Genomic DNA, 27,825 nt, shown 5'->3' on the forward strand with positions numbered 1-27,825 from the left:
TATGAGTCTCGCTGATGAGTTTTGGATGCGTTGGAGTTTTTTCAGTAATTTTGCTGTGATTCCGGCGTATAGTGTGTTACCATAATCCAGTCGACTCGTGACCAGTGCGTGGGTCACAGTCTTTCTTGTTTCCAGGGGGATCCAGCGGAAGATCTTTTTGAGGATGCGGAGTAGGTTGAAGCAGGAGGATGAGACTGCATTAACTTGTCTGGACATGGGATCACTGACATAATATCGACGACACAAATATCGAGATACACAAATATCGAGTCAAAAATATCGATTGACAAAATATCGACTCCCTATCTTCAAACAGGTAAGTACCAAAATATCGACTCCAAAATATCGACTTACAAAAATATAGACTGTCAAAATATCGATTTTTTAAAATGTCTTAAAAGTAAGTTAAAACTAATATAGTAATAAATATATTTAATATAAACTTAGAAATAATTATTAAAAAAATATAATTTTAATAAATAATGTATATAATTAAAAAAATTATATCACCAAAAATTACACACACACATATATATATATATATATATATATATATATATATATATATATATATATATATATTTAAACATATTATTAAATAAACATATATAACATTTTAGAAAATGTTTAAAATTTATTGTTACAACTATAGTGAGTTCAACATTAGCAAAAGTGTTGGATAGCGTAGAGGTAAAATTTACTACTCCCACTCCAGTGGGTGCAACAGTAGGGAAAGCGCTGGATAGCGTAGAGGTTAAAATTACTATTCCCACTCCAGGGATGTATGACGTTACAACGCATACTTTTACAACGCCTACCATTACAACAAAACTTTTACAACGCAAAAACTTTTACAACGCATACATTTACAACGCAAGATTTTACAACGCATATACCTTTACAACGCATACCATTACAACATAAGTATTGGTAAGTATATAATAATTTTTTGAATATAAATTAATAAAAAATATTATAATATAATTTAATATAATTTAATTTTATTAAATAAATGTAATTTAAATGTAATTTTACTTTATTTTTACAAAGTACCCCTGTACCCCAAAAACCCAAAACTGACCCTGAACCCTAAAAATACCCCTTTACCCATAAACTGAAAACTGACCCTGAACCCTAAAAATACCCCTTTACCCGAGAACTGAAAACTGACCCTGAACCCTAAAAATACCCCTTTACCCAAAAACTGAAAACTGACCCTGAACCCTAAAAATACCCCTTTACCTACAAACTGAAAACTGACCCTGAACCCTAAAAATACCCCTTTACCCCAAAAACTGAAAACTGACCCTGAACCCTAAAAATACCCCTTTACCCAAAAACTGAAAACTGACCCTGAACCCTAAAAATACCCCTTTACCTACAAACTGAAAACTGACCCTGAACCCTAAAAATACCCCTTTACCCCAAAAACTGAAAACTGACCCTGAACCCTAAAAATACCCCTTTACCCAAAAACTGAAAACTGACCCTGAACCCTAAAAATACCCCTTTACCTACAAACTGAAAACTGACCCTGAACCCTAAAAATACCCCTTTACCCCAAAAACTGAAAACTGACCCTGAACCCTAAAAATACCCCTTTACCCAAAAACTGAAAACTGACCCTGAACCCTAAAAATACCCCTTTACCCAAAAACTGAAAACTGACCCTGAACCCTAAAAATACCCCTTTACCCAAAAACTGAAAACTGACCCTGAACCCTAAAAATACCCCTTTACCTACAAACTGAAAACTGACCCTGAACCCTAAAAATACCCCTTTACCCCAAAAACTGAAAACTGACCCTGAACCCTAAAAATACCCCTTTACCCAAAAACTGAAAACTGACCCTGAACCCTAAAAATACCCCTTTACCCAAAAACTGACAACTGACCCTGAACCCTAAAATTAAAATATTTATCAATTAATCAATTATAATTAATTACCAATAATATTTTAATTAATTACCAATTAATAATTAATTACCAATTAATTTTTTAAAAATATCAATAAATAAATTAACATATTTAATTAATTATAATTAAATTACTTCCCACCCTATTCCCCTATAAACCCACAACCCGCTACAGAAAATAAATTACTAAAATTAAAATATTTATCAATTAATCAATTATAATTAATTACCAATTATATTTTAATTAATTACCAATTAATAATTAATTAACAATTAATTCTAAATTATTATCAATAAATAAATTAACATATTTAATTAATTATAATTAAATTACTTCCCACCCTATTCCCCTATAAACCCACAACCCGCTACAGAAAATAAATTACTAAAATTAAAATATTTATCAATTAATCAATTATAATTAATTACCAATTATATTTTAATTAATTACCAATTAATAATTAATTAACAATTAATTCTAAATATATATCAATAAATAAATTAACATATTTAATTAATTAGAATTAAATTACTTCCCACCCTATTCCCCTATAAACCCACAACCCGCTACAGACTTATATTACACAAAAAATAAAAATTATTATTAACTTACCTTAAATTCGATATTTTTGTTGTCTATATTATGTCTAGTCGATATTATGTCCATTCTATATTTTTGATTCGATATTATGTCCATTCTATTCGATATTAATTTTCTCTAGTCGATATTTTTGTTGTCTATATTATGTCTAGTCGATATTATGTCCATTCTATATTTTTTACTCGATATTCTGTCCAGTCGAAATAATTGACTCGATATTATGACTGTACACCCTGGACATCGAGAGAGAGGAGTCTAGGATGAAGCCAAGGTTACGTGCGTGGTCTGTGGGTGTGGGTGCTGAGCCCAGAGCGGAAGGCCACCAAGAGTCATCCCAGGCAGAGGGTGAGGATCCTAGGATGAGCACTTCAGTTTTGTCTGAATTGAGTTTTAGGCGGCTCTGTTTCATCCAGTCGGCTACTTCTTTCATGCCTTCGTGAAGATTGGTTTTGGCGGTGTTCGGGTCTTCGGTGAGGGAAAGTATTAATTGGGTGTCGTCGGCGTAAGAGATGATGTTGAGGTTGTGTTGGCGCGCGATGGATGCGAGTGGGCTCATGTAAACGTTGAAGAGGGTGGGACTGAGTGATGACCCTTGTGGTACTCCACAGATGACTTCTGTGGCTTCTGAGTTGAATGGGGGAAGTCGGACTCTTTGAGTTCTCCCGGCGAGGAACGAGATGATCCAGTCCAAGGCTTTTCCTTGTATGCCGATGTTGCTGAGGCGTTGTATAAGGGTGCTGTGGCAGACCGTGTCGAAAGCGGCGGAGAGGTCGAGTAGAATGAGGGCCGCAGTTTCTCCGTTGTCCAGTAGTGTTCAGATGTCGTCTGTCGCTGCAATGAGGGCGGTTTCAGTGCTGTGTTTGGCTCGAAATCCGGATTGAGATGGATCGAGGGAGTTGTTGGATTCAAGGAAGACGGCGAGCTGGCTGTTGACGGCTTTCTCTATGACTTTGGCGGGGAAAGGGAGGAGGGATATGGGTCGGTAGTTTTTAAGTTCAGAGGGGTCTGCTGTGGGTTTCTTCAAGAGGGCGCTGAGTTCGGCGTGTTTCCAGCTTTCTGGAAAGGTGGCAGAGTTGAACGAGCAGTTGATGACATCACGAAGATGGGGTGCGATGATGGAGTCAGCTTTGTTGAAGATGTGGTGGGGGCAGGGATCGGTTGGCGAGCCAGAATGGATTGAGTTCATTAGGCGGATGGTGTCTTCAGTGGTGATTGTGTTCCAGGCGCTAAGGTAGTTAGTTGGCGGAGTGGGATCTGAGGGGGGTGGGGAGGGTAGATCGTTGGGAGTGTTCTCGAAGCTGTTGTGGATGTCGACGATTTTGTTGTAGAAGAAGGAGGATAACGCGTCGCAGAGGTCTTGGGAGGGGGTGATGTCGTTAGATGCTGCGGTGGGGTTGGTGAATTCTTTGACGATGTTGAAAAGTTCCTTGCTGTTGTGGGTGTTGTTGTCGAGACGATCCTTGAATGCTGATTTCTTGGCGGATCGAATCAGTTGGTGGTGGTTGCGGGTGCTGCCTTGAGGGTGGCCATGTTGTCGGTGGTTGGGTTTTTTCTCCATGTTTTCTCCAGGGTGCGGCATAGCTTCTTGGATTTTTTAAGATCATCATTGAACCAGGAAGTTTTTTTGCTGGCTGGTTTGATTTGGTGCTTTTTCAGGGGTGCTAATTCGTCAGCACTGTGGGTGATCCATTGCTTGAGATCGGTGGCCGCTTGGTTTGGGTCCAATGAGAGGGTGGGAGGATTTTGGTTGAGTGATGAGAGGAGTTGGTCGGAGGTGATTTTGTTCCAGTTTCTCCGAGGAATGGGTTGTGGGCGGTTGTGGTTCAGGGTGGTTTTGTAGCTGAAGTGAACACAGCTGTGGTCCGTCCAATGGAGAGCTGTGGTGCGATCAAAGGAAATGTGCTTGCTGGAGGTGAAGATAGGGTCGAGCGTGTGTCCGGCTACACGAGTGTGGGTGTCAACAAGTTGTTTGAGTCCGAGATTGGCCAGGTTATCCAGGAGGGTGGAGGTGTTGCTGTCGTGTTTGTTTTCAAGGTGGAAGTTGAGGTCTCCCAGCAGAATGTAGTTCTCGGAGGTGAGGGCATGTGGGCTGACGAAGTCGGTGATGTCATCGCTGAATTGAGTGCGGGTTCCTGGAGGCCTGTAGATGAGGGTGCCTCTGAGTGTGGTCCTAGGGTCGGTGTGGATTTGAAAGTGGAGATGTTCGGCGGTTGCAAGATTGTCGTCGGAGCTGGTCGTGATTTTGATGGTGTTCCTATGGATGATGGCGATGCCTCCTCCCGTTTGGTTGTTGGAGCGGTCTTTGCGGATAATCTTGTAGTCGTCCGGTATGGCTATGGCGATGTCGGGTGCTGATGATGTGTTCATCCATGTTTCTGTAAGGAAGGCGATGTCCGGTGACGCAGTGTCGAGTAGGTCCCAGAGTTCGATAGCGTGTTTGTGGACCGAGCAGGTGTTAAGCAGGATGCACTTCAGGCGGTTAGAGTCAGAGCTGTGTATGGAGGAAGTGGATTTGGTGAGGGTTCTGAAGCAGTTGAACTTGCAGGAGAGGCAGGCGAATGGGCCGTGGGTACGTCCTGGGGTGGCTTCGCAGCAATGTGGTGTGCGTCCGGGGTAGAGGGCGAGGAGAGTTGCGGCATCATAAGTGAGTCTAGTGGGTTGGGAGCGCCGGGGACCAGGGGGTCTGGCGCTGGGCGCGGTCCAGGCGCGGACGGGCGTAGACGGGCTTACCTTTGGCGCACCTTCGGCGCGGCCGCAGCGCGTGGACGCTGCGCGCGAATGCATCTGTCATAAAAGGATAGTAGGGGGAGGGGCGAGGGAGGGGCAGCTGGGAGGCGGGTGCGTGCTGGGGAGCCTCGCTACGAGGCAAAACAAACAAAATGGCCGGGTAGGATAAACAAATAACTAACCAGTCGGGCAGTCCGATCTACAATGCAGTCAGCAGTACAGCAAAACACTAGAGCAAATGCGAGTGCACAATCAATAGTGAAATATTCAGCAATTCAATTTAGGCAAATGCGAGCGCACAATTGATGGTAAAACACCTCAGCAATTCAAATTAGGCACATGCGAGCGCGCAATTAATGATTCTGTGATCAGACAAATGTGAGGCAGTTACACTAAGATACCAGGCAGCCAGGGAGAGCGCTGTGAAATGCGGTCAGGGAGCGTGGGGGAGCGACCTCTTCTCACGAGGATAGGGAGGTCACAGAGCTATGGACACCGAGGCAGCCTGAAGGCTGGCCTACCCTTCCTCTCAATCACCTCATAGGGACCTGTCCATGGTCTTGGAGGGCCCTGGGATCAACTGGCTCCATCACCCATACTTTCTGGCCAGGCTGAAACTGGACCAGAGAGGCCATCAGCTCATGCTATTGTTTCATCACCTCCTGGACTGCTACTAAGGTCCTCTTCTCCGGTCCAACAAGATCTGAGTGCCAGACATCCCTTTTTGTATCCCGAAAATGCTCTCAAGGGAGGTTGCTGTCACTAGCTAATGGACTACCAGATTTCCTCCCTCCTTATGACTATTTCGGGTGAAGTGTGGCATCTAGCTATCTCAGAAAGCCCCTCCAAGCCCAACCTAGAAGTGTGTGTACCACAGGGGCTTCACACCCCTACAAAATCAGTTTAACAGCTGGGTTCCCCTCTTTGTCCTCAGTGCCAGCCTGTCTACCTAAACAATAGACCACCCCTCTCCCAAATGTCCGACAGTTGCCCTTCAAAGGTGGCTTCACCATTGAAGCTCAGCTTTTGGGCCAACACATGTGTGTCTTCCTGACAGGGAGAGGTAACAACTCTCCTCCACGCAGGCTTTTTTTGTGTCCTTTCCCATGAGCTATTTACACGTAACCTTTGATCCTCCTCGGCTAGACTGGTGAGGATACCAAGGTTTAAGAGAGCCAAAGCAGGAGGCAGATCATTTGGTGTGGTGGCAGCAAAACTGTGGAATGCTCTTCCGGTTCAGCTCAGACAAACCTATGACCTCCTACCATTCAGGAGGAGTTTAAAAACTTGGCTATTCCCGAAGTCCTAGATTGTCACCAGTCTTGCCCCCCCTCTGTTACGAGCCTGCCAGCGGCAGGATGCCTGTTAAGTGATAGTGCGCTTTAGAAATGAAATAAATAAATAAAATGTCTCCCTAAGGGGGTAGAAATCTGTCTTGGGACAGACCCTGTGTGCAACCGTGAATGGAAACAGAAGAATTAAGCGGCAATAAAGTGGCCACTTTGTAAAAGTTGCAAATTGCAACAAGTACATTAATTTCAACTTAAACAACAAGTTCTAGTAAATGAAACGAGTTGTTTGAAACCTTAAAAAAGCAACTTTAGTAGTCCCAGTCAGACGTTAACAATTCTGCGGTGTCAGTTTGTAACTCTGCACTCGCCAATGGGGCTACTAGCCTGTTCCACAGAAAGTACATGTTCCACTTTCAAATTTACAGCACTCGGCCTTTGGACTTAATATGCCTACCTTAGGGGTGACCTTTAGATATTAAAAAAGGAGGACATGGCTTTGCCACTGTTTTGCATTGTAAATTTGAGTTAGCAGTTTAAAACTGCCCTTTGGCAGGCTGGGAGCCAGGTTTTACCTTTGCCACAGCCAGTTCTGGGATGAGCCTCTAACTTAGAGGCCCTGAATAGCCCTGGTACCATATATTAGGCCCTTACAAGTACATTTAATAATGCCAATTTAGTATAATCCAATCAAAAATACACATCTTAAGGTCAAGGCACTGGCACTGAGGTCTGGTTAACACTCTCAGTGCCTATAAACCAGCAGCATCAATCCAAACTTTGGGAGTTACCATACAAAAAGAGGCATTCCCTTACAGTCCTCTACTATCAAGAGCTGCAACCCATATTTGCGGAGTTGTATTACAAATCTTAGTTGAGGCTCAGGTATATGTTTGATCACACTCTTGATGGATTACACTTGTCTACTCTAAATGTTGGTTTAATATGATATGTATGCATTTTTTATTTGTTATCTTTCAATCGAAGTGTAAGGTTTTATTCTAGATTGCCAAAATATGTTGATCTTATTTTTGAGCCTGTCTCTTTGTTATTGTGTTATGTAGAGTTATGTAGGTCCTACATGTATGTATATAGGTTTAAACATTGATGAAACATTGTAAAATCTTTACTGTTATGAACAGCAATGAAATGAGTTCCACATAACAGCACTAAAAGTAGGGGATAGGTAAAAAAATAGTACAAAATAAAATAGATGCCAAGGTTCATTAAGGTTACAGACTGTATTGTCAGCGGTATATTCTGTATGGAAGCCCAATTATAGCAAGAAAGCAATGAGTAGAAAAAAAGATATTCAATGGTGACCAATCTGTTTCTGTAATGTAGATAAACAGAATACAATGGAATTAGTATAATAGTTGAATGGTGTGGAGGGGATCTGCTTTGCTCATCGTTATCAGGGAAAAATTAACACTGGTAGTGGTGTGTCGAAAACCAAAACATGTACAGAAGAGATTTGCATAAAGAAAGATAGTTGGCAATAAATAGCACAATACAGTAAGTGAAATAGTTCCAAATGTAAGGGCAATGGGTAGCCAGAAGAACAGAAAGTGTAGAGCTTGATCTGTAGTATAAATTTGATGCTGAGGTCAGTTCAGTAAGAAATGTTACTGGTCCAACCCACAAATCTCAACAAACATGAAGAGGTGAACTCTACAGACCTGCTCATGGTAGTTCATCGGTAAGTAACCAGTTCTGAAATATATCACAGCAACTTCATGGCCATCTCTACAAACAGAGTTTAAGACATTATTACACATTATTAGAAAATCTATGGTCACCAGAAGGCATTTATAAAGAAAATGGTGAACTGAGTACATATACATATCAGACAGGGTTTTCACTAACAACAAAGGCATGCACGTTTTCAACAATCAAGAAGATATCTAACTCAGCCCTCCCATTATTCCAAGACATCAGTGTCTGTAGAATTCCCAAACAAGACTTCAGGTACTACTAAGTAAGCTTATCCATGCCTTCATCAGGAGGAAGGACTTCTTGTTGGACTGCTACCCTGAGTGATGGCCAATCGTTAAACTTGTTGTAAATACCCTCCCATCACCGTTCATGTGTCAGGGGTCCAACCATCACATATCCAGAAGAAGCCATTATGTGTCATTCATTCTAAAATCAGAAACACAAACAAATGCAGGCACATCTCCAATGCTAATAAACACATTCAATAAAAAAAAAGGAAACCTGAGATAATATTACTTATAAGGGTGGGGCATGCTGTTGGGGTGACTAGGTGGAGCTTCAAATTGCTCCTATACTAGGCCTAACTCCAAGTTTGAAATCCTCTTTTAGTGTTAAACCCCTCTTTACCCTGCTTTAGTGTAGGACATGATTTCCTGCCCTCCCTTCTGATGAAGCTGCCATACATTTCTACCACCTTGTAATTGACTTGCGTACTGCACATTTTACTCTTACAAATTGTTTTTGCAGGAGCTGGAGAGATACTCCAAGCCTTTTGAGATGCATCTTTCCTAAACTGCTAATTTGGGTCATAATTGCAAGTCTGCAGAATGACCCTAACTTGGGGCACCATCTTGATGCCAGTATTTAGAATCACTGTCCGCTGGTGTGGCGGTCATGAGATGGCCAAAAGCATGTGTGTGGTCCGACCGCCCTATGGATTTGACCACCGTTCTGGCAGTTGGGAACATAGCGAGGGCATGCTGACCCAATGAGAAAGTGCCACAGCACATGTCGATGCCATGTTTGCATATACAAGAAAACACCACTGGGTACGGGCTCCCAAGCAGCAAGGCCAAGCCACAGCCTCATGTAATATATAATAGACAAACGCCAATGCTGCCATTAACTCTTCACCACAAATTTCTACAACTCACAATTGACTGACACATAAAGTGAGGGGGTCTGATTCTCTTGAATGAATCTATAGTTTTATTCACTTTTTACTTTTGTTTGATTATTTGATCATTTTTTAGCAAAACATTTTTTTTAAATTCAAAAACAACATATACCATACATATTTAGAAAACATTCTGTACATTAAATAAAAAATAAATCTATGGCATCATTGAAGAAATAGTGGATTTTGAACAATTGTAAATATTTATGTGATACTGTTGAGTGTGTATGAGAGTGTTTGAGAGTGACCCACAAATGAGTGGTTGTGAGAGTGTTGAAAGTGGAGTGTTTTAATGTACAGAATGTTTTCTAAATATGTATGGTATATGTTGTTTTTGAATTTAAAAAAAATGTTTTGCTAAAAAATGATCAAATAATCAAACAAAAGTAAAAAGTGAATAAAGCTATAGATTCATTCAAGAGAATCAGACCCCCTCACTTTATGTTTCAGTCAATTGTGAGTTGTAGAAATTTGTGGTGAAGAGTTAATGGCAGCATTGGCGTTTGTCTATTATATATGTTTGCATATACTGCATGTCCATGCACCGTGTGCCATACACCATGCCATACACGGCACTCGGTGCACGGGGGTGCGTGGGGGCACTAAATGTTCCCCCAGGGACACTTTTCAGTGGCCCACAATAGACTAGGCCCTGTTTGGGGCCCTCAATATCCCTTTCTGACAGTCTTATAATGGTGGTGTTCCCACCATGAAAAGGCTGTCAGAAAGGGATATTGTAATCCTGAAGGCGGTGCCTACATTGGCACCACGACCATGTTGGAATGATGCTCCAACTGCCGCCCTTTCAGGATATTTTATCTTGGCACAGGCTGCTGTCTTTTGTTGGACAGCTATGGGTCTGATCATCACTTATGTGGGCACTGCTGTGGTGTCTGGAGTCCTTTTAAAGCCAGTCCTGCCTTGCAGGCTGGTTTTAAATTATGCTTGAAGGGGTGGGGGAATCCCTTTTAAGGACGGTTTCCCTCACACACCACAGGTGTCATGCTTCATCATAGGGATACCTCCTTGCGTCACAAGCCTAGTCGTGAGTGAACACAATAGTGAGTGATGAAAAATGAAAAGAAACGTTGGTGTGTAGTACTGAACCTGTGATCCGGCAGTTCAGCAGATTCAACAGTAAAGTCTGTGGTGAAACAAATGACAACACCCAGCGCAATTAAAACATGGTAAGGTGCAGCATGGTTGGACCAGAGCAGAAGAGACAATCGAACATGTGGTTACATGATGATGCAACAGAACAAGTGTGACTGTGCACTCAGTTACTAATTAGTTCAGCGAAAGTCACCTACAACAGTCAGATATTATACCGCATCTGTCCCAGGCTGTGAGCCTAAGGTACATACGCCAATCCAACCTACTGAGTAAAGGTGGTGGCGTTAGAGTATTAGCTCCATGCTAACGGTGTGCCAAGGTGATGGAGGCACTGGGAGGGATTGCAAGAGCCCTGATGGCATAGTGTACAGAACCTTCTGTTCAGTACATGTTGGAGAAGAGGAGACATAGTTGTTGACATCTGTGGCCATTGTTTCCCACCAGATCCATCGGACACAGATGTCCTTTGTCTTTTGGACAGTGGGATGGCCAGCTAATGAAGAAGAGGGCACCCACTGCAACACGTTGTCTCTGTGTTCCGGGGGAATAACCAGCTTTTCCTCTTTATAAAGCAACCTTTTTTTTCATTTGACATGCTTGATCAATTATCCAGGGGTTTAAGTCTATTTTTAACAGAGTTTTCTTAAGGTCTATGACGAATTGATCAGAAGAAACATAACCAAGGATACGAGCGGTGGGTATCGTAGACACCGGGTCTTGTTTCCGTCTCTGATGAGGGAACGGGACACATAACCTCGATAGAGCATCTGCTTTGACCTGTTGGGCAGCAGGACGATACGTAAGCACAAAGTCAAATTCATTGAAAAATGATACCCATCGCATCTGTCTGGGTGTAAGGGCTCGTGCAGAATGAAAAACCTCCAGATTTTTATGATCAGAGTAAAAGGTTACCATATGTCTAGCCCCCCACAGATAATGTCTCCACTCCTGGAATGCCTTTTTAATTGCCAATACCTCTCTCTCTGCAATAGTGTAATTGTGGTCCACTGGGAGGAGTTTCTTAGTGAAATAGGCAATGGAATGCATCTGTCCTGTCAAGTCTCTTTGGGACAAAACACCCCCCACTGCATATTCAGATGCATCGTCTTCTACATAAAACGGTACAGAGGGATCAGAATGTATAAGCACTGGAGCATTTGTAAACTTGTATTTTAACCGAACAATAGCCTGCTGTGCGTCATGTGACCAAACAAACTGAGCGCCCTTCTTGAGGAGTCTAGTGATGGGAGTGACCAAATCAGAGAATTTCGAGATAAAACGTCGATAGAAGTTGGCAAACCCCAACAGGGCCTGCACGTCCTTCGTACATGTAGGGATTGGCCAAGCCAAAATGGCCCCAACCTTCATTCCATCAATCTTTATCCCCAAAGCAGAAATAACAGACCCCAGGAAGTTGACTTGGGAGGCTCGAAACATGCATTTTTCCAAGTTTGACAAACAATATGTGGTCACGTGTCTTCTGCAGGACCTGTTTTATGTTCCCTTCTTGTTCTCCAGGTGTCTTGGAGAACACCAGGATGTCATCAAGGTATATGATAACAAATCTGAAATGCCACAGGGGCGTTGCAGAGACCGAACGGCATAATACAGTACTCAAATAAATCGAACTTAGTCCAGAAGGCAGTCTTCCACTCATCCCCCTCGTGGACCCGAATGAGGTGGTAAGCTGTCCTCAGATCCAATTTGGAGAACCCAGTGGCATCCTTTACCTGATCTAACAATACAGAAATGAGAGGTAAAGGGTATTTGTTTTTAATAGTTACCTAATTCAAGGATCTATAGTCAATACAGGCCCGCAGATCCCCCTCCTTCTTTGGTATGAAGAATAGAGGAGAGGAGACTGGAGAGGTGGGGAGCCTAATGAACCCATAAGAGAGCATTTCATCCAAGTACTCCTTCAAATGGGCTGTCTCTGGTTCCAACAAGGCATAGATTCTACTAAAGGGAAGTAGTCCCCCTGGTTCCAAATCGATGCGGCAATCAAAACTCCTGTGCAGAGGGAGTTCAGTTGCCTTTCTCTTGCAAAGAAATCCGCATATGGCAGATAGACCGACAGTAATATGGCCTGTTCGGTCATAGTGCAGAAGGCACACGTGGGAGGGGATACCCTTTCTATGGCTTCTTTGCAGCAATGATGTAAACAGTGACTGGAATCCTGTGTTACTGTGCACCGCACCCAGTCAATCTTGGAGTTGTATAGCTGTAGCCAGGGCACCCCAAAGATCACCCCAAAGGCAGGTGTGTCGATGAGATCAAAGGATATGTCCTCTGAATGACTATTGTCGCACACCTGTGTCAAGGGAGCTGTGTACTTTGTGATGGACCCTGAAGACTATTCTGAACCATCTTGTGCCCTGACGGGTTCTGGTTCTTTCTTTGGTATGCAGACAATCCCCATTGATTTAGCCTAAGTGATTTCTAAAAAATTGCCCATAGCCCCAGAATCCAGTAAAACCGAAAGATTTACCCGGTATGTACTGGATAGAACCATAATGATGTCTAGGGACTTGGGTCACAGTGTTGTTGGTTAGGTAGCATCTCTCTCCGTGAGTATCAGCTCCCCATGAACCACTACAGAGTATAACACTCAGAGTATAACAGTGGTTTGTGACAGAGATTATCTTACGAGGCTGGGAAGACCGGGGTCTTACCGGGCAGACCTGGGCAAAATTACCTGCTTTACCACAATACAGACAGAGATTCAAGTCCTGCCGCTTCTCTTTCTCTTCTCTAGTCATGGGCCCCCTAACACCACCTATGTCTATTGGTTCAGACAGGGGTGTCTGGTGTTCTTCTTTCTTATCACCTCTATACACATACACACAAGGAGGCTCACTTTTTCCTTTCCCCCCATTTTCATCACCAGATCAATGAAGTCTGCACAATCATCAGGGGGGTCAACAATCTTGAATAAGACATCCTTCAATTAATCATTCAGACCTTGCTAGAACAAGGAGGTCCTCTTATCCAGAGGCCACCTGGTTTCTGCCACTTTCCGGTTGAACTCTGTGACATACGTTATGAAGGGACTTTTTCTCTGTCGGAGGCTCAGCAGTTAGGTGTCACTAGCTTGCATAAATGTGTTTTTATCAAAAAGGCATCTCATTTGCTCCTTAAAGGCAGAGAAGTTGTATAAAAGTGAGTCATTTGTCTCAACGAGCGGAATGGACCAATTGGCTGCGGTACCACTAGGCACAAAATTACAAATGCCACCTTGGCCTTGTCATCAGGTAATGCTGTAGGTCGACACATGAACAAAAACAAAACAAAAGAAACAAACATTGATTCATCAAATTAAACAGATAATAACAGTCAAGTAATACAAAAGAATTCAAATCAATTAAGGCTGAGAGAAACACATCGGTAACATATGAAAAGGATATTAGTACTAAAATACAGTCCGAACAACGCTATTTGCTTATCCAATCTATTCGGCCACGGGCGCCCAGACTCGGGTCGCAAATTGCCGCCGTCTCCCCCTTTACAAGAAAATGCAGAAAATTCTAAACAGTGTATAGCTAACAATCTTGCCCGCCACTGTACAAATGTGGGTGCTTCCGGCGAAAGCCACTGAGAAGTAATGCATAAACGCACCTGTGACATAGCAATAAATATAAGGGCTGATTTGTTAAAGGTGTTATCACCAACTAATGAATTACCTGCATCGACCCCAAGTATCACAAGTGCCGGTGTTATTGTGCATCGGGTCTTAAGTGTAACATTAATAAAGTGCTCGATATCGTCTAAAAAGGCACGGAGCGATAAGCAGGAATAGAACATATGTATTGCATCTGCTGCTATCAGCCCGCATTGTGGACATGTATTACCTTTTGTAGCCCCCCATTTTGCAATCTTAGCAGGCGTATAATATAGGTCCAGCATAGCCATATAGCTTTGAGTTTTTAGAGAGCCAGATACTATAGCCTGATTAGCAAGTTCTATCACTGAACTTAAATCAATACCTACTATACCCAATTTCGCTTCCCACTTGGCATTTTGAGCAGTCAAGTCATCCGGAAATGTTGATAAAACATAATGATACAGAATGCCTATTCTACTTCTCTTTTTTATCAGCTCAATAACAGATACTTTCTCCAAAATACAAGAATTTATCTTCAGATATTTTTGAATAAAACTTTGAATCTGTAGATACTTAAAGAAATCACGTGGAGATAACTGAAATTTATCCCTTATTTCCCTGTATGATAGAATAACACCATCCTCGACAATATCACCAAGCCCATAAATACCATTATTTTGCCATCTGTACATAACGTAATCCTGAAAGATACTGGGAAATATTCGGGAAGCTCTAAAAGGTGTATATAAATTCATATTTGGGGTAATTCATTTCCTCCTAATTTTTTGCCAGATAGTATATGCTGCTGACAAGACCTTGAAACGGGTTCTCTTGTAGTAGCTAGGTTCAAGGACTTCAAGTAGAATACCTTTTGCAGCTGAACCGAGCCCAATCTCATATATAGTGGGAGAGTTACATATTGGTGTGCTCGCTTTATCCCCGCATAACAGTACACCCATTCCCTGCAGCATTGCTGCCCAATAATAGATAACAAGATTTGGAACCGTCCAACCCCCTCGATCTCTGGGAAGACACATCCATTTAGCTGCTCTGCGTGAGCGTCTATACCCCCACAAAAATCTATAACAAACTCTATCTACCTTTGCCAAGCTTATTTGAGTAAACAAAAGGGGAATAGTCCTAAATAGATATAGAAACTTAGGTAGTATTAGCATTTTAATGACACTACATCGTCCATATAAGGAAAGATGTAGGTTATCTAGTCTTTCCAGTTTTTTATTGGCTTCATCTATTACCGGTAAGATGTTTAAATCAAGTATACTATCCACTACAGAGGTTATACGCACCCCTAAATACATGGCATCAGGGACCACTGGGGCATCTGAGATAGCCATACCAGGTGTCTGAACGACCTGCGTCTTTGAGACATTGAGCTTGTAGCCCGACACTGCCCCAAAATGTCCTGCCAATTGCTTAAGTTCGCTAAAAGCAGACGAAACTTCGGAAGTTATAACCACTATATCATCAGTGTATGCTAATAAGCTGTAAGACATATTTCTAACTCTTGTAGGTTTTATAAACTGACTAGCCATAATCTTAGAAAGGAAGGGGTCTATATACAGAGCAAACAACAGGGGAGAACAAGGACACCACTGTCGCGTGCCCCTATTAATAGGAAAAGAACGGGTCTGCTGGCCAGAAATACGGAGTTGGGCCCTGGGAGAAATATACATGGCACAAATTGCCTGTATAAATTCTTTTGGAAATCTCTTCCACTTCAAGACAGCCCACATGAACCCCCAGGAGACCCTGTCGAACGCCTTCTCAGCGTCCAACAGGATCAACGCGAGAGGTGAACTTGAGCCCAATCTAGTAATGCTATGGAGCATCTAACATGGTCGGCAGTATCTCGGCCAGGTATAAATCCATGCTGAAATACTGAAACCAGGGGGGTAATCACCTGTACTTGTCGTCCGGCCATTATTTTTGAGTATATTTTGGAATCGCTATTGATTAGAGAGATAGGCCGAAATGATGATGGTAATAACTCAGGTTTGCCTTTTTTTTTTAAACAAAACTATGGTTGTATTTTGCCATGATTCTAGTACCGTACCCCTCTGGACTGCTCTTAATACCTCCAAGAAGAACTGACCAATTTTAGGTAGAAACACCTTATAAAACTCCAGTGGCACTGCATCTGGTCCACAGGCTTTACCATTAGCCAACGATTTTACTGCAGTCTCTACCTCCTCCCATTGAATGGGGAAGGCCAGAGGCTCAGGAGAAATAGTGATAGTCTCAAGATCTGCTAAGTAAGCTTCGGTAGCTCTCTCAATGTTAAGCCGAGTGGTATCTTCACTATATAAGGAAGAATAAGATCTTAAGAAGACATCGTTAACCTTTGCCTGTAATTCATGTACCACTCCATGTTCATCTTGTATTTTCACCACCTGACTCTGAATGCTCCGCTGGCGTAGTCTCTTAGCCAGAACCCTACCAGAATTCTCCCCAAACTCAAACATTTCTGTACGATATTGTAAACATTTTTGCGCGAGATCCTGCCCAACAGGCTCCAACAGAGCAGCTCTAAGAATCGCTATTTTTTGTAAACAGGGAGCTGTATCGTTTCCACTCTTGATATTTAAAGTCAGTGCAATTTCAGCATCCCGAAGCTCGCTAGCACCATTTTGCATCCGTTCTTGCTCTACTTTCCACCTGTAAGAAGAGAAACTTTTGGTCTCACCACGTAGCCCAGCTTTCATTGTGTCCCAGACCACTTGATCTGTAGCAGATCCTCTGTTAATATTCAGAAAATGGACTACCCATTTTTTAATATGTGTGCGATACCCCTCATCAAATAAAAGTTTCTTATCGAAGGTCCAATCTCTAGGTGATTTTCTAGCACGAGGCCAAGGACATTGAGCAATCAATGGATTATGGTCTGAGAGAAATCGCGGTAAACAAAAAATATCGCTAACAGCTGCTAGTTGTTTAGACAGAAAAACAAAATCTAACCTGACGTTTTTCTTATGCGGCATGGAGTAAAATGTATAACCTTATTCTGTTCTCCACAGTGACCCACTGTGACCCACTGTGGGACACCCCCGCGCCGCACGGCCACCAGCTGCTGCGTGCGCCCCCCTGCTGTGCCCTTGCCTCGCTGCCAGCCGCGCTGCCGGCCGACCCTGCTGCCGTTGCTCTGTCCTGTTTGCATAATCATTTGTGCTTGTTTTTTCTCCCTCGTTGTTTTGCCCATTTCAAAGTGTTTTTTTCCAGCATTTGTGCTTGTTTTTTTCCCTCGTTGTCTTTGCCCATCTCAAAGTGTTTTTTCCAGCATTTGTGCTTGTTTCTTTCCCTCGTTGTCTTTGCCCATCTCAAAGTGTTTTTTCCAGCATTTGTGCTTGGTTTTTTCCCTCGTTGTTTTGCCCATATTAAGTGTCCTTCTCAACATTTGTGCTTGCTTCTCACAGTTTTGCCCGTGTTAGCGTGTTCTTTGACTCCCCTCTGTGCTTGGTTTCCTCGTAGTCGCCGCCCGCCCTCCTTTGTGTTTCCCGCCTCCCTCGCCGCCCCCCGCTTCCCGCCGCCACCACCGCCGACCACGCCCCTTTTTTTCTTCTGTTCCCTCCCCGCTCCCGCCTCCCAGCTGCTCCGCCCACCCGCGCACTTGGCCTTAAAAGGCGACCGTGCGACACAGGTGAGTGTGACCCACTTGTGGGACACCCCCGCGCCGCACGGCCACCAGCTGCTGCGTGCGCCCCCCTGCTGTGCCCTTGCCTCGCTGCCAGCCGCGCTGCAGGCCGACCCTGCTGCCGTTGCTCTGTCCTGTTTGCATAATCATTTGTGCTTGTTTTTTCTCCCTCGTTGTTTTGCCCATTTCAAAGTGTTTTTTCCAGCATTTGTGCTTGTTTTTTTCCCTCGTTGTCTTTGCCCATCTCAAAGTGTTTTTTCCAGCATTTGTGCTTGTTTTTTTCCCTCGTTGTCTTTGCCCATCTGAAAGTGTTTTTTCCAGCATTTGTGCTTGCTTTTTTCCCTCGTTGTTTTGCCCATATTAAGTGTCCTTCTCAACATTTGTGCTTGCTTCTCACAGTTTTGCCCGTGTTAGCGTGTTCTTTGACTCCCCTCTGTGCTTGGTTTCCTCGTAGTCGCCGCCCGCCCTCCTTCGTGTTTCCCGCCTCCCTCGCCGCCCCCCGCTTCCCGCCGCCACCACCGCCGACCACGCCCCTTTTTTCTTCTGTTCCCTCCCCGCTCCCGCCTCCCAGCTGCTCCGCCCACCCGCGCACTCCGCCTTAAATGGCGACCGTGCGAACGCGCAGCGTTGACGCGCAGCGGGCGCGCCGATTGTGCGCCGAAGGCGCGCCAAAGGTAAGCCCGTCTGCGCCCGTCCGCGACCGGACCGCGACCAGCGCCAGGACCCCTGGCCCCCACCGACGGAAGCCGACCCGACGAACCTACAACGCCGCCGATCTCATCGCACTCAACACCGGCCGCATCCCAGGATGTCACCGAGCCGCCCCGAAGCACACCCACGGACCCTTCAGCTGCCACGCCTGCAAGTTCACCTGCATCCGGACCTTCCCTGCACCCGCCAAGCCGAACACCAGCAGCAACCACCTCAAGTGCATCCTGCTCAACACCCGCTCCGTCCACAGACACACCGTAGAACTCTGGAACCTCCTCGACACCACCGCCCCTGACGTTGCCTTCCTCACCGAGACCTGGATGAACGCCTCCTCAGCCCCAGACATCGCCATCGCCATCCCGGAGGGCTACAAGATCATCCGGAGGGACCGCACCGCCAACCAGACGGGAGGAGGCATCGCCATCATCCACAGAGACACCATCCGCATCACGACCAACACCGACGACACCCTAACCACCGCTGAACACCTGCACTTCCAGATCCACACCAACCCGAAGACCACCCTCAGAGGCACCCTGATCTACCGACCCCCGGGCCCACGCACACGATTCAGCGAGGACATCGCCGACTTCGTCAGCCCGCATGCCCTCCCCTCCGCCGACTACATCCTCCTGGGGGACCTCAACTTCCACCTGGAGAACAACAGCGACCGCAACACCATCAGCCTGCTCGCCAACCTCGCCAACCTCGGACTCAAGCAACTGGTGACCACCCCCACCCACCTCGCCGGACACACACTCGACGCTGTCTTCTCATCCAGCAAAGACGTCACCTTCAGCCACACAACAGGACTCCACTGGACGGACCACAGCTGCGTCCACTTCACCTTCAAAAGAACGACGACCCACCACCACCAGCAACAGGTTGCCCGAAGAAGCTGGAACAAGATCACAGCCGACCAGCTCACCGCTTCCTTGAGCCAGCACCCCCCCGCCAGCTCAGCGAACCCCAGCCAGGCCGCCGACAACCTCACGAAGTGGATCAACAACGGCGCGGACGAACTCGCCCCTCTGAGAACCCCGCCCAGCAGACCCTGCAGCAGAAAAACACCATGGTTCACCGACGAACTCAAGAGCTCCAAGAAGAACTGTCGAGCCCTCGAGAAAGTCTGGAGAAGGGAACCAACGACGGACAACATGACCACCCTCAAGCTCGCCACCCGGAAACACCACCAACTGATCCGCGCCACCAAGAAAAATACATACAAGGACCGGCTGGACAACAACGCACACGACAGCAAGGAACTCTTCAACATCGTGAAAGAGCTCTCCAACCCCAACGCCGGAAACAATGACATCACCCCGTCGCAGGACCTCTGCAACTCCCTCGCATCCTACTTCCACAACAAGATCTCGGACATACACAACAGCTTCAGCAACCAACCAACGCAAGCCACAACCGCAACCATGCCACCCACCTCCACCCTCCGCACCTGGACTCCGATCAGCACCGAAGACACCATCCGCACCATGAACTCCATCCACTCCGGATCTCCGACTGACCCCTGCCCCCACCACGTCTTCAACAAGGCCGACGCTGTCATCGCACCCCACCTGCGGGACATCATCAACACCTCCTTCGACACCGCCACCTTCCCTGAGAGCTGGAAGCACGCCGAACTCAGCGCTCTTCTCAAGAAACCCACAGCAGACTCCACCGACCTCAAGAACTACCGTCCCATCTCGCTCCTCCCGTTCCCGGCCAAAGTCATCGAGAAGACCGTCAACAAACAGCTGGCCGCCTTCCTCGAGACGAACGGAGCCCTCGACCCCTCACAGTCTGGCTTCCGAGCGAACCACAGCACCGAGACCGCCCTCATCGCTGCCACCGATGACATACGAACTCTGATGGACAACGGAGAGACAGCGGCCCTCATCCTCCTGGACCTCTCTGCGGCTTTCGACACTGTCTGCCACCGCACTCTAATACAGCGCCTCCGCAACATCGGAATCCAGGACAAGGCACTGGAATGGATCGTCTCCTTTCTCGCCGGAAGAACACAAAGAGTCCGCCTACCACCGTACAAGTCAGAGGCCACCAAAGTCATCTGCGGCGTCCCTCAAGGATCCTCACTGAGCCCCACCCTCTTCAACGTCTACATGAGCCCCCTCGCGGCCATCGCACGCCAACACAACCTCAACATAATCTCCTACGCCGACGACACCCAGCTGATCCTCTCCCTGACCAACGACCCCGCCACCGCCAGAGCCAACCTGCATGAAGGGATGAGAGAGGTAGCCGAATGGATGACGACCAGCCGCCTGAAACTGAACTCGGACAAGACGGAGGTCCTCATCCTGGGCTCCGCACCCTCCGCCTGGGACGACTCCTGGTGGCCCCCCGCCCTGGGCACCGCACCCAAACCGACGGACCACGCACGCAACCTGGGCTTCATCTTGGACTCCTCCCTCTCCATGACCAGACAAGTCAACGCCGTCTCCTCGTCTTGCTTCAACATCCTGCGCATGCTACGCAAGATCTTTCGGTGGATCCCCACCGAGACGAGGAAGATGGTCACCCAGGCCCTCGTCACCAGCCGACTGGACTACGGCAACGCCCTCTACGCCGGAACCACTGCCAAGCTCCAGAAGAGATTCCAGCGGATCCAGAACGCCTCGGCCAGACTCATCCTCGACATCCCCCGACGCAGCCACATCTCCGGACACCTGAGAGATCTGCATTGGCTCCCGGTCAACAAGAGAATCACCTTCCGTCTCCTCACCCACGCACACAAAGCCCTACACAACCAAGGCCCGAGCTACCTCAACAACCGGATCAACTTCCACACCCCCAAGCGCCTCCTCAGATCAACCAGCCACGCCCTCGCCGCCGTCCCCCGCATCCGAAGAGCGACAACAGGAGGAAGGTCCTTCTCATACCTGGCCGCCAAGACCTGGAACTCACTCCCAACCGACCTGCGCCTGACCCAAGACCACCTCTCCTTCAGGAAGAAGCTCAAGACCTGGCTGTTCGAGCAGTAACGGCACCCCCCACCCCCCAAACCAGCGCCTTGAGACCCTACGGGTGAGTAGTGCGCTCTATAAATGACCTGATTGATTCTCTTATGCAGATACCATAAGTCAATAAGTCCATGCTCTTGAAGAAGAGCCTGAAGAGCTTTAAAAACTTTTGGTTTTCTCCCACATAATTACTAACATTCGTAAAGTCTATATCACTTGACATATTGATGTTCATATCTCCACAAACTAATAGTGGATTAGGCCATGCTGCCAGCTCAACATCTAAGTATTCAAACACTTCAGGATCATCTAAATTCGATCCATATATATTACAGATTGTTAACGATTTCCCACCAACGCATAATTCCACTATAGCCCACCTACCCATTTTATCGGCCAGTGTCCTTTTACATTTACACAAGCCGCCCCTTGCATATATAGTGACCCCTCTGATCATGAATGTCTGTTTAGAACAGACTACCAACTCAAAACCAGGAAACTTCAAACATTCCCGCTTCCCCCATGGAATATGTGTCTCCTGTATACAAAGTATATCTACATGCATGAAATCAACAATTTTACGAAAAAGAGCCCGCTTTTTGGTGTCGTTGAGGCCACAGATATTCCAAGTGCCGATAGTTATTTTATCCTCCCCCATCTAAGCCTTGAGAAAAAAAAAAGAAGGAGAACCCAGATGAGATTCCCTCAGCCATTATATAGTTAATTTGTACCACCAATTCTGCAAGATGAGTCTCAATTTTTTTTGCAACCCCACTCTCCCCCCACCTCCCCACACCACCCCTTTCAACTCCCTCCCCCCTCCTCCCACACCCACCCACCACCCAAAAAAGAGGCTTAAGGACATTGTCCTCAGTGATGTTGAGATGCGTCAACTGTTCCCCACCTGTCGAATTCCCTACCCCACCCATATGGTACTCTCTTACTCCACTTCTTAAACATAATGAGCTCCTAGTTACGAATATCGGTATTGAGTCATTCTTGAGAAAAAGAAAAAAAAAATCCCTAAAAATCTATAAAAATAATAATGTTAAAGAAATTACTCTTTCTTAAGCATGTAAATAGATACAATTAACATCATTGTCTCCTAGGGACCAGCTCTTAAACAAGCAAATGACCTACTTCCTTTTGTTTATGCAATAACATAACCGATATTTTGTATGAAGAGAGATACACTCTTTAACGTTCAGCCAAAAAATAAAGCATTAACCCTACCCATCACCCCAGTTTCAAAAGCTAAATGCCAATTACAAGCTATAGAATCAGATTCAGATTGTCAATGCAACAAGTCTAAGTAAATCAACTTCTCCCGTTAGTCCATTTTAGCACTAAACATCTATTTCAGCCTGCCTTCTTTTTAAGATCAGACAGGTAGTCTTGTGCCAACCGACTAGATGTAAAGTACCTCCTTTGCCCATTGAAGACAACCTTTAATTTAGAAGGATTAAGCAGAGAGACCTGGGCTCCTGCTGCTTGGAAGGGAGTGAATAGTTTCTGCATATGCCATCGTTCGTTTACCGTTGTTGGGCAAAAATCCGGGCGTACGAAAAACTCACAACCCATAGCAGTACGTTTTTTTCCCAGGGCGGGCAAGATCATAGAGGGCTTCTCGTAACAGATAATTATTCAAGCAAATCAATATCGCCCTTGGATATTAATTTTGGTCACCTTGTCTATCCCTCGCACGCTGTCGTGCTGCAAACGGAAATCTATGAGCCCGAATTAACTCCCTTTCCCAATTCCAATTAGTCAGTTCTGGAAAAGCCTCCTTGAACAGCTGTACAACAAACGTGCGAGGGTCTGCCCCCTCTCTTGTTTCTGCTATCCCCAAAATTCGCAGATTATTGCGTCGTGATCGATTTTCTAAATCCGTAAACTTCCAATCTACATCAGATTTTGCATTCTGTAAAGACTCTACAACTAATTGTTGCTTCCCCAAAGTATCTTCTACAGAAGATACTCTCTCCTCTACTTCCACCATACGTGATGTAACTTCTGCGCAGGTTTTTATTAGCCGCCGTACATTGTTCTGCAGTTTCCTCACCGCGCCTTGCGTTCTCAGACCCCCCATTTTTGTCTCATTACGATGAGTCATAATAGTCTTATATATGAGACCAAGTGTAATTGCCTCCTCTTCCAACTCTTCATCCAAGTTAATCTGAACGAATGGTTGTTCTAGATCTTGTTGTAATGTTTCACTAATATCCCTCATGTTCCTCACTGTATCCTGGGTCTGGAACTGTTTCGGGTCCTCTCCTTCTTCATATTCTGGGAGATCTCCCCAATCGCCAAGATTGCTAGCACTGTCCAATTCTTGTTCTTTGTCAGATAAAGTAGTTAAGTCTGACATAGAGTAAAATTTCCCTTCAACCTCAGATTCAAAATCTTTATCCCATGCTGTATTTGTGCTTGGCTGGGAAGTCAAATCGTCAACCCCCCATTATATCAAGGTTCATGACTGTCTCAGAGGGATTTACTTCCCTTCCATCTCCATCTACAACGTTTCTGACGATAGACTCATTAGTCAACTCAATATTTGGTTCAATAATTTCTTTCGGCCTGGCCTGGCCTGGCCTCTTATCAAAAATCGCTGCAACTGCAACTGTTTTTTGTTTAACAGGTGTCTCTTGAGACTGGTGGGCTGCTGAATCTCTGTAGTTAGTCTGTAAATCACCTAAGGCTCCTTGCCCACTCCGTGCATGTGGCTGTAGAGGTTGTGAAGGAGAGTGCACTTTTGTGCTTAAAGCATTAATCTTTCCAGCTGTGCTAGCATTTATAGCCGCCTGAGTCGAGCGACTATCCACCTCTGGACCCTTAGACTTGGAGGCAGCCCCCCTTGTTTTTGCTCCATTGTCATTTCCCTCAACAGTCACACTTCTTGTGGGGGTCCCAGCCGGAGTTTCAATCACTCCTCCGCCCTTATTTTTCGCGTTTCCCCTTCCCTTTGGCGCCATCGCAAAAGCTGTATGACAGAAACGCTTGTTGAATTGTGAAATTTAAATCTTTATATTCTGTTGGAGATTTTATATAGATTTTTTTAATGATAAAGCCGGCAGTAAGCTTTAAATCGGCAGTGTTTCAGAGTATCACCTCGAGCGCTCTGACTTCAGAAATAGTTTCAGGCGAGCAGTTGTAGCAACTGTAGCAGAGAAGCCAGGCACATAGATACAAAGTTTTCCCCAAAGAAGTCCTTTTCGAGCAGTTCTGCAACCAAACCAAACTGCTCTTTCCGATTTGTCAGCCGTTTGTTCGTGTCAGCGCAGCGCAGCAAACAGTATGCAAACAGTATGCCCTAGCCCAACCCGACGTTGGGGCGGGATCAGGACAGGCAACAGCTCGGCTCTCGGGACGGCACAGCTGAAGACTCTGAAACTGACCGCCGAAGCCGCAGAAAATCGCTGAAACTCCACTGGAAATACACCAGCCTCGCTCAATAGCTGCCGATTAAACCATGAGTGACCGCCGTTGATCCGGAGCCAGAAAGGTAGGAGCAATCACCATTAGGCAGGGAATTCGACGGGGATACGACGCCGCACCTCACACAGCCGTAGTGACGGCCGCCATCTTGCCTCCACTTGTCTTAAGAGTGCTCCTTTTGAAATGGCCTTGCAAGCCGCCCATCAGCACCATCATGTTGTGACACATGACCAATGTAGAGGCCATTGTTCAACAGTATACTTTCAGTGTGATTAAAAGTTAAATACAATGATTGGAAGGTGGATTTTTTTTACAGTTAGCAGCAGTCGTCTAGTATCAGCAACGCATTTGAGTTAACAGTGATCATCAAACATCAACAGCGCTTATCTTAAGTTGCTAAATGGAACAAAAGAGACAACATTATTATAAATACAATAGGTAAGCATTTTTATGAATTTTTGTGGGACATCACTGTTTTGATTGCACTCACCGTTGGTTTTTGATAGAATCTTGAAGGAACAGGAAATAAAAAACATATAAATATTATGAGTTGCTGAAGTAATATCAGGAAGTAATAGAGGTGACATTAATTGTGTACTTTTACCAGATTTACCACATATGAAACATGGGGTCTGCTAATATGTCTCTACATCCAGTTTTTTTTTATAAGAGAAAGGGAAACCTCTTTTATCCTGGAAAAGATAGAAAAATATTTTTGGCTCGTATTTGATAGCAGTTGGAGCTGATGTTTGGCAGCAAGGAAATAAGCACAACTTTCTCACAAATTTGGGCATGGATGGGCAGAACATTTATGACAGTCTTGAAACAATACCTATTGTAAATACAGAGAGTGATGCAGGAGACACGTATAACATGTTGGTACTAATGTTAAAGAAGTAACCCTTCTGGTGAATGTTCACCAGTATACTGGGTGCATAGTGTAAACTGTAGAATCAACACTTCACAATTTTATTAAACAAAAAGGATACAATTCATACCATTGTTAATGCAAAAATATAGCAACCGAAAAACAATGAATCCAGATCAATATCAGCATCTGATTACAGAGAGTGAAAACAAATAAACTGTGGTTCAAAAAATGATATGCACAGAACTCAGTTCATTAACAGTTCTAAAAAACATATCTAATACATGTTGCGACTAGATTACCCAGCCCAGCCTAATGCATTTCGGGATTCTATTCATCCCTTCTGAGTTCTGTGCATATCATTGTTTGAATCACACTTTATTTGTTTTCATTCTCTGAAATCAGATGCTGATATTGATCTGGTTTCATTGTTTTTCGTTTGCTATATTTTTCCATAAACAATGGAATGAATTGTGTCCTTTTTGTTTAATAAAATTGTGAAGTGCTGATTCTACAGTTTACGCTATGCACCCAGTATACTGGTGAACATTCACCAGAAGGGTTACTTCTTTAACATTAGTACCAACATGTTATACGTGTCTCCTGAATTGCCTTTCTTTTGTTTCATAAAATTGTGAAGTGTTGATTCTACAGTTTACAATGTTCATCTAGTGTACTGATGAACATTCACCAGAAGGGTTATTTGTACTACGAGGCTGGCTGCCTCTCACTGGGTAGCACGCATCCTTGTTTTAAACTTGAAACAGTTTTTTCTTGTTCATAATAGGAGTGCGCTGATCATTAGTTCATATAACTAATGTTAAAGAAACACTTTGAGGACAAGATAAATGTCGTTTTATAGCGTCACAAATTTTGTATGAGGGAACAGGGAAGAATGAGAGTGTGGGGAACTACATTGCATGTTTAAGGACTTTGGCACGCACTTGTGATTTTGATCATCTTCTTTCATTGGGAAATCAGTTGGTGCATTGTACTAACAATGTAAAAGTACAGGATAAATGACTAACGAAAAATCCTGGGCAAGGGAAGCAGTTCCTATGGTGAAAGGAATGTAACGCACCAGTTCATGGGGGAATGAGATGTGTGATGTTTCACTACCTGCTCATACTATTCAGACAGGTAACGGTTGGTTTGGTTTCTAAAACTAGACCTGAAATGAAACTTTTGGCAAAACAGGAGGATAGATAAAGTAATAAATTGAAATATTGTGGCTCTGGTAATCCTGAACGTACTGCAAATGTTTCTAAGTTCCTTTAAATAAATAAATATACAAAGAAATGCTTACACAATTGTTATTTATACTACCAGATATAACATTTTTTATTAAGCAATCAGGTTTAAACCACAAATAATGAACATTCACTATAGTACATTTTTTCAAATTCTCTATCTACAAGGATGGGACAACCAATTGAAGTATTACCAATGGAAGGTATTATTCAATCTGGACACTCAAAAATAGTTACATGTATAGTCTCCTATCCTCATCCAATGTTGCTCTTTCAGACACGTCTTCCAGACTCCTTCGGACAACACAGATATTTCTGTGAGAAAATAGAGACTCAAATTGATATACTTATTATATACTTTTATATATGGTTTGAACTGGTTTGTCACAGACCATAATGACTATATTAAGAATGCACCAACGTTTAAACAAAAACATAGTAATTCAAAAATGCAAATACTGATCCTACATCACAATGTATGCCTTACATAATACCAATTGAAAATATAATTTTTGATTTGACAATTGTCTAAAGCACATACAGAAACATTTCATTAAGTTGTTTTAATGACCTTTTGAGTTTTATGAAGTAAATAACCTCACACTTTTTGTATTGTCTGCTGGGCACAATATCAGCTTTACTAGTTCAATATCTAGGTGGTTCAGCAAACAATCAAAAGTGACAAATAACATAATGTAGGTATACAGAGTTAATACATAGGTGCACATGGAACTTGAACATGCAATAATATAATGAAGGGTATTGCTACAGGGAAACACATGCTACATATA

At 44.4% G+C, this 27,825-nt stretch overlaps 1 protein-coding gene across 1 annotated transcript in view; it reads right to left on the reverse strand.

Annotated features, from left to right (window-relative positions):
* LOC144828297 (glutathione synthetase-like) overlaps positions 1-27,825 on the reverse strand; it is a 560,445-nt gene that overhangs the window by 244,244 nt on the left and 288,376 nt on the right. Inside the window, exons 8-9 of the mRNA XM_078686380.1 lie at positions 27,272-27,349; positions 8,213-8,279 (exon numbers count right to left, since the gene is read on the reverse strand). Coding sequence (XP_078542506.1) covers positions 8,213-8,279; positions 27,272-27,349 — 145 coding nt within the window. The remainder of the gene's footprint in view (positions 1-8,212; positions 8,280-27,271; positions 27,350-27,825) is intronic.

The sequence above is a fragment of the Lissotriton helveticus genome, chromosome 4_1, assembly GCF_964261635.1.
Source record: "Lissotriton helveticus chromosome 4_1, aLisHel1.1, whole genome shotgun sequence".
Lineage (NCBI taxonomy): Eukaryota > Metazoa > Chordata > Amphibia > Caudata > Salamandridae > Lissotriton > Lissotriton helveticus.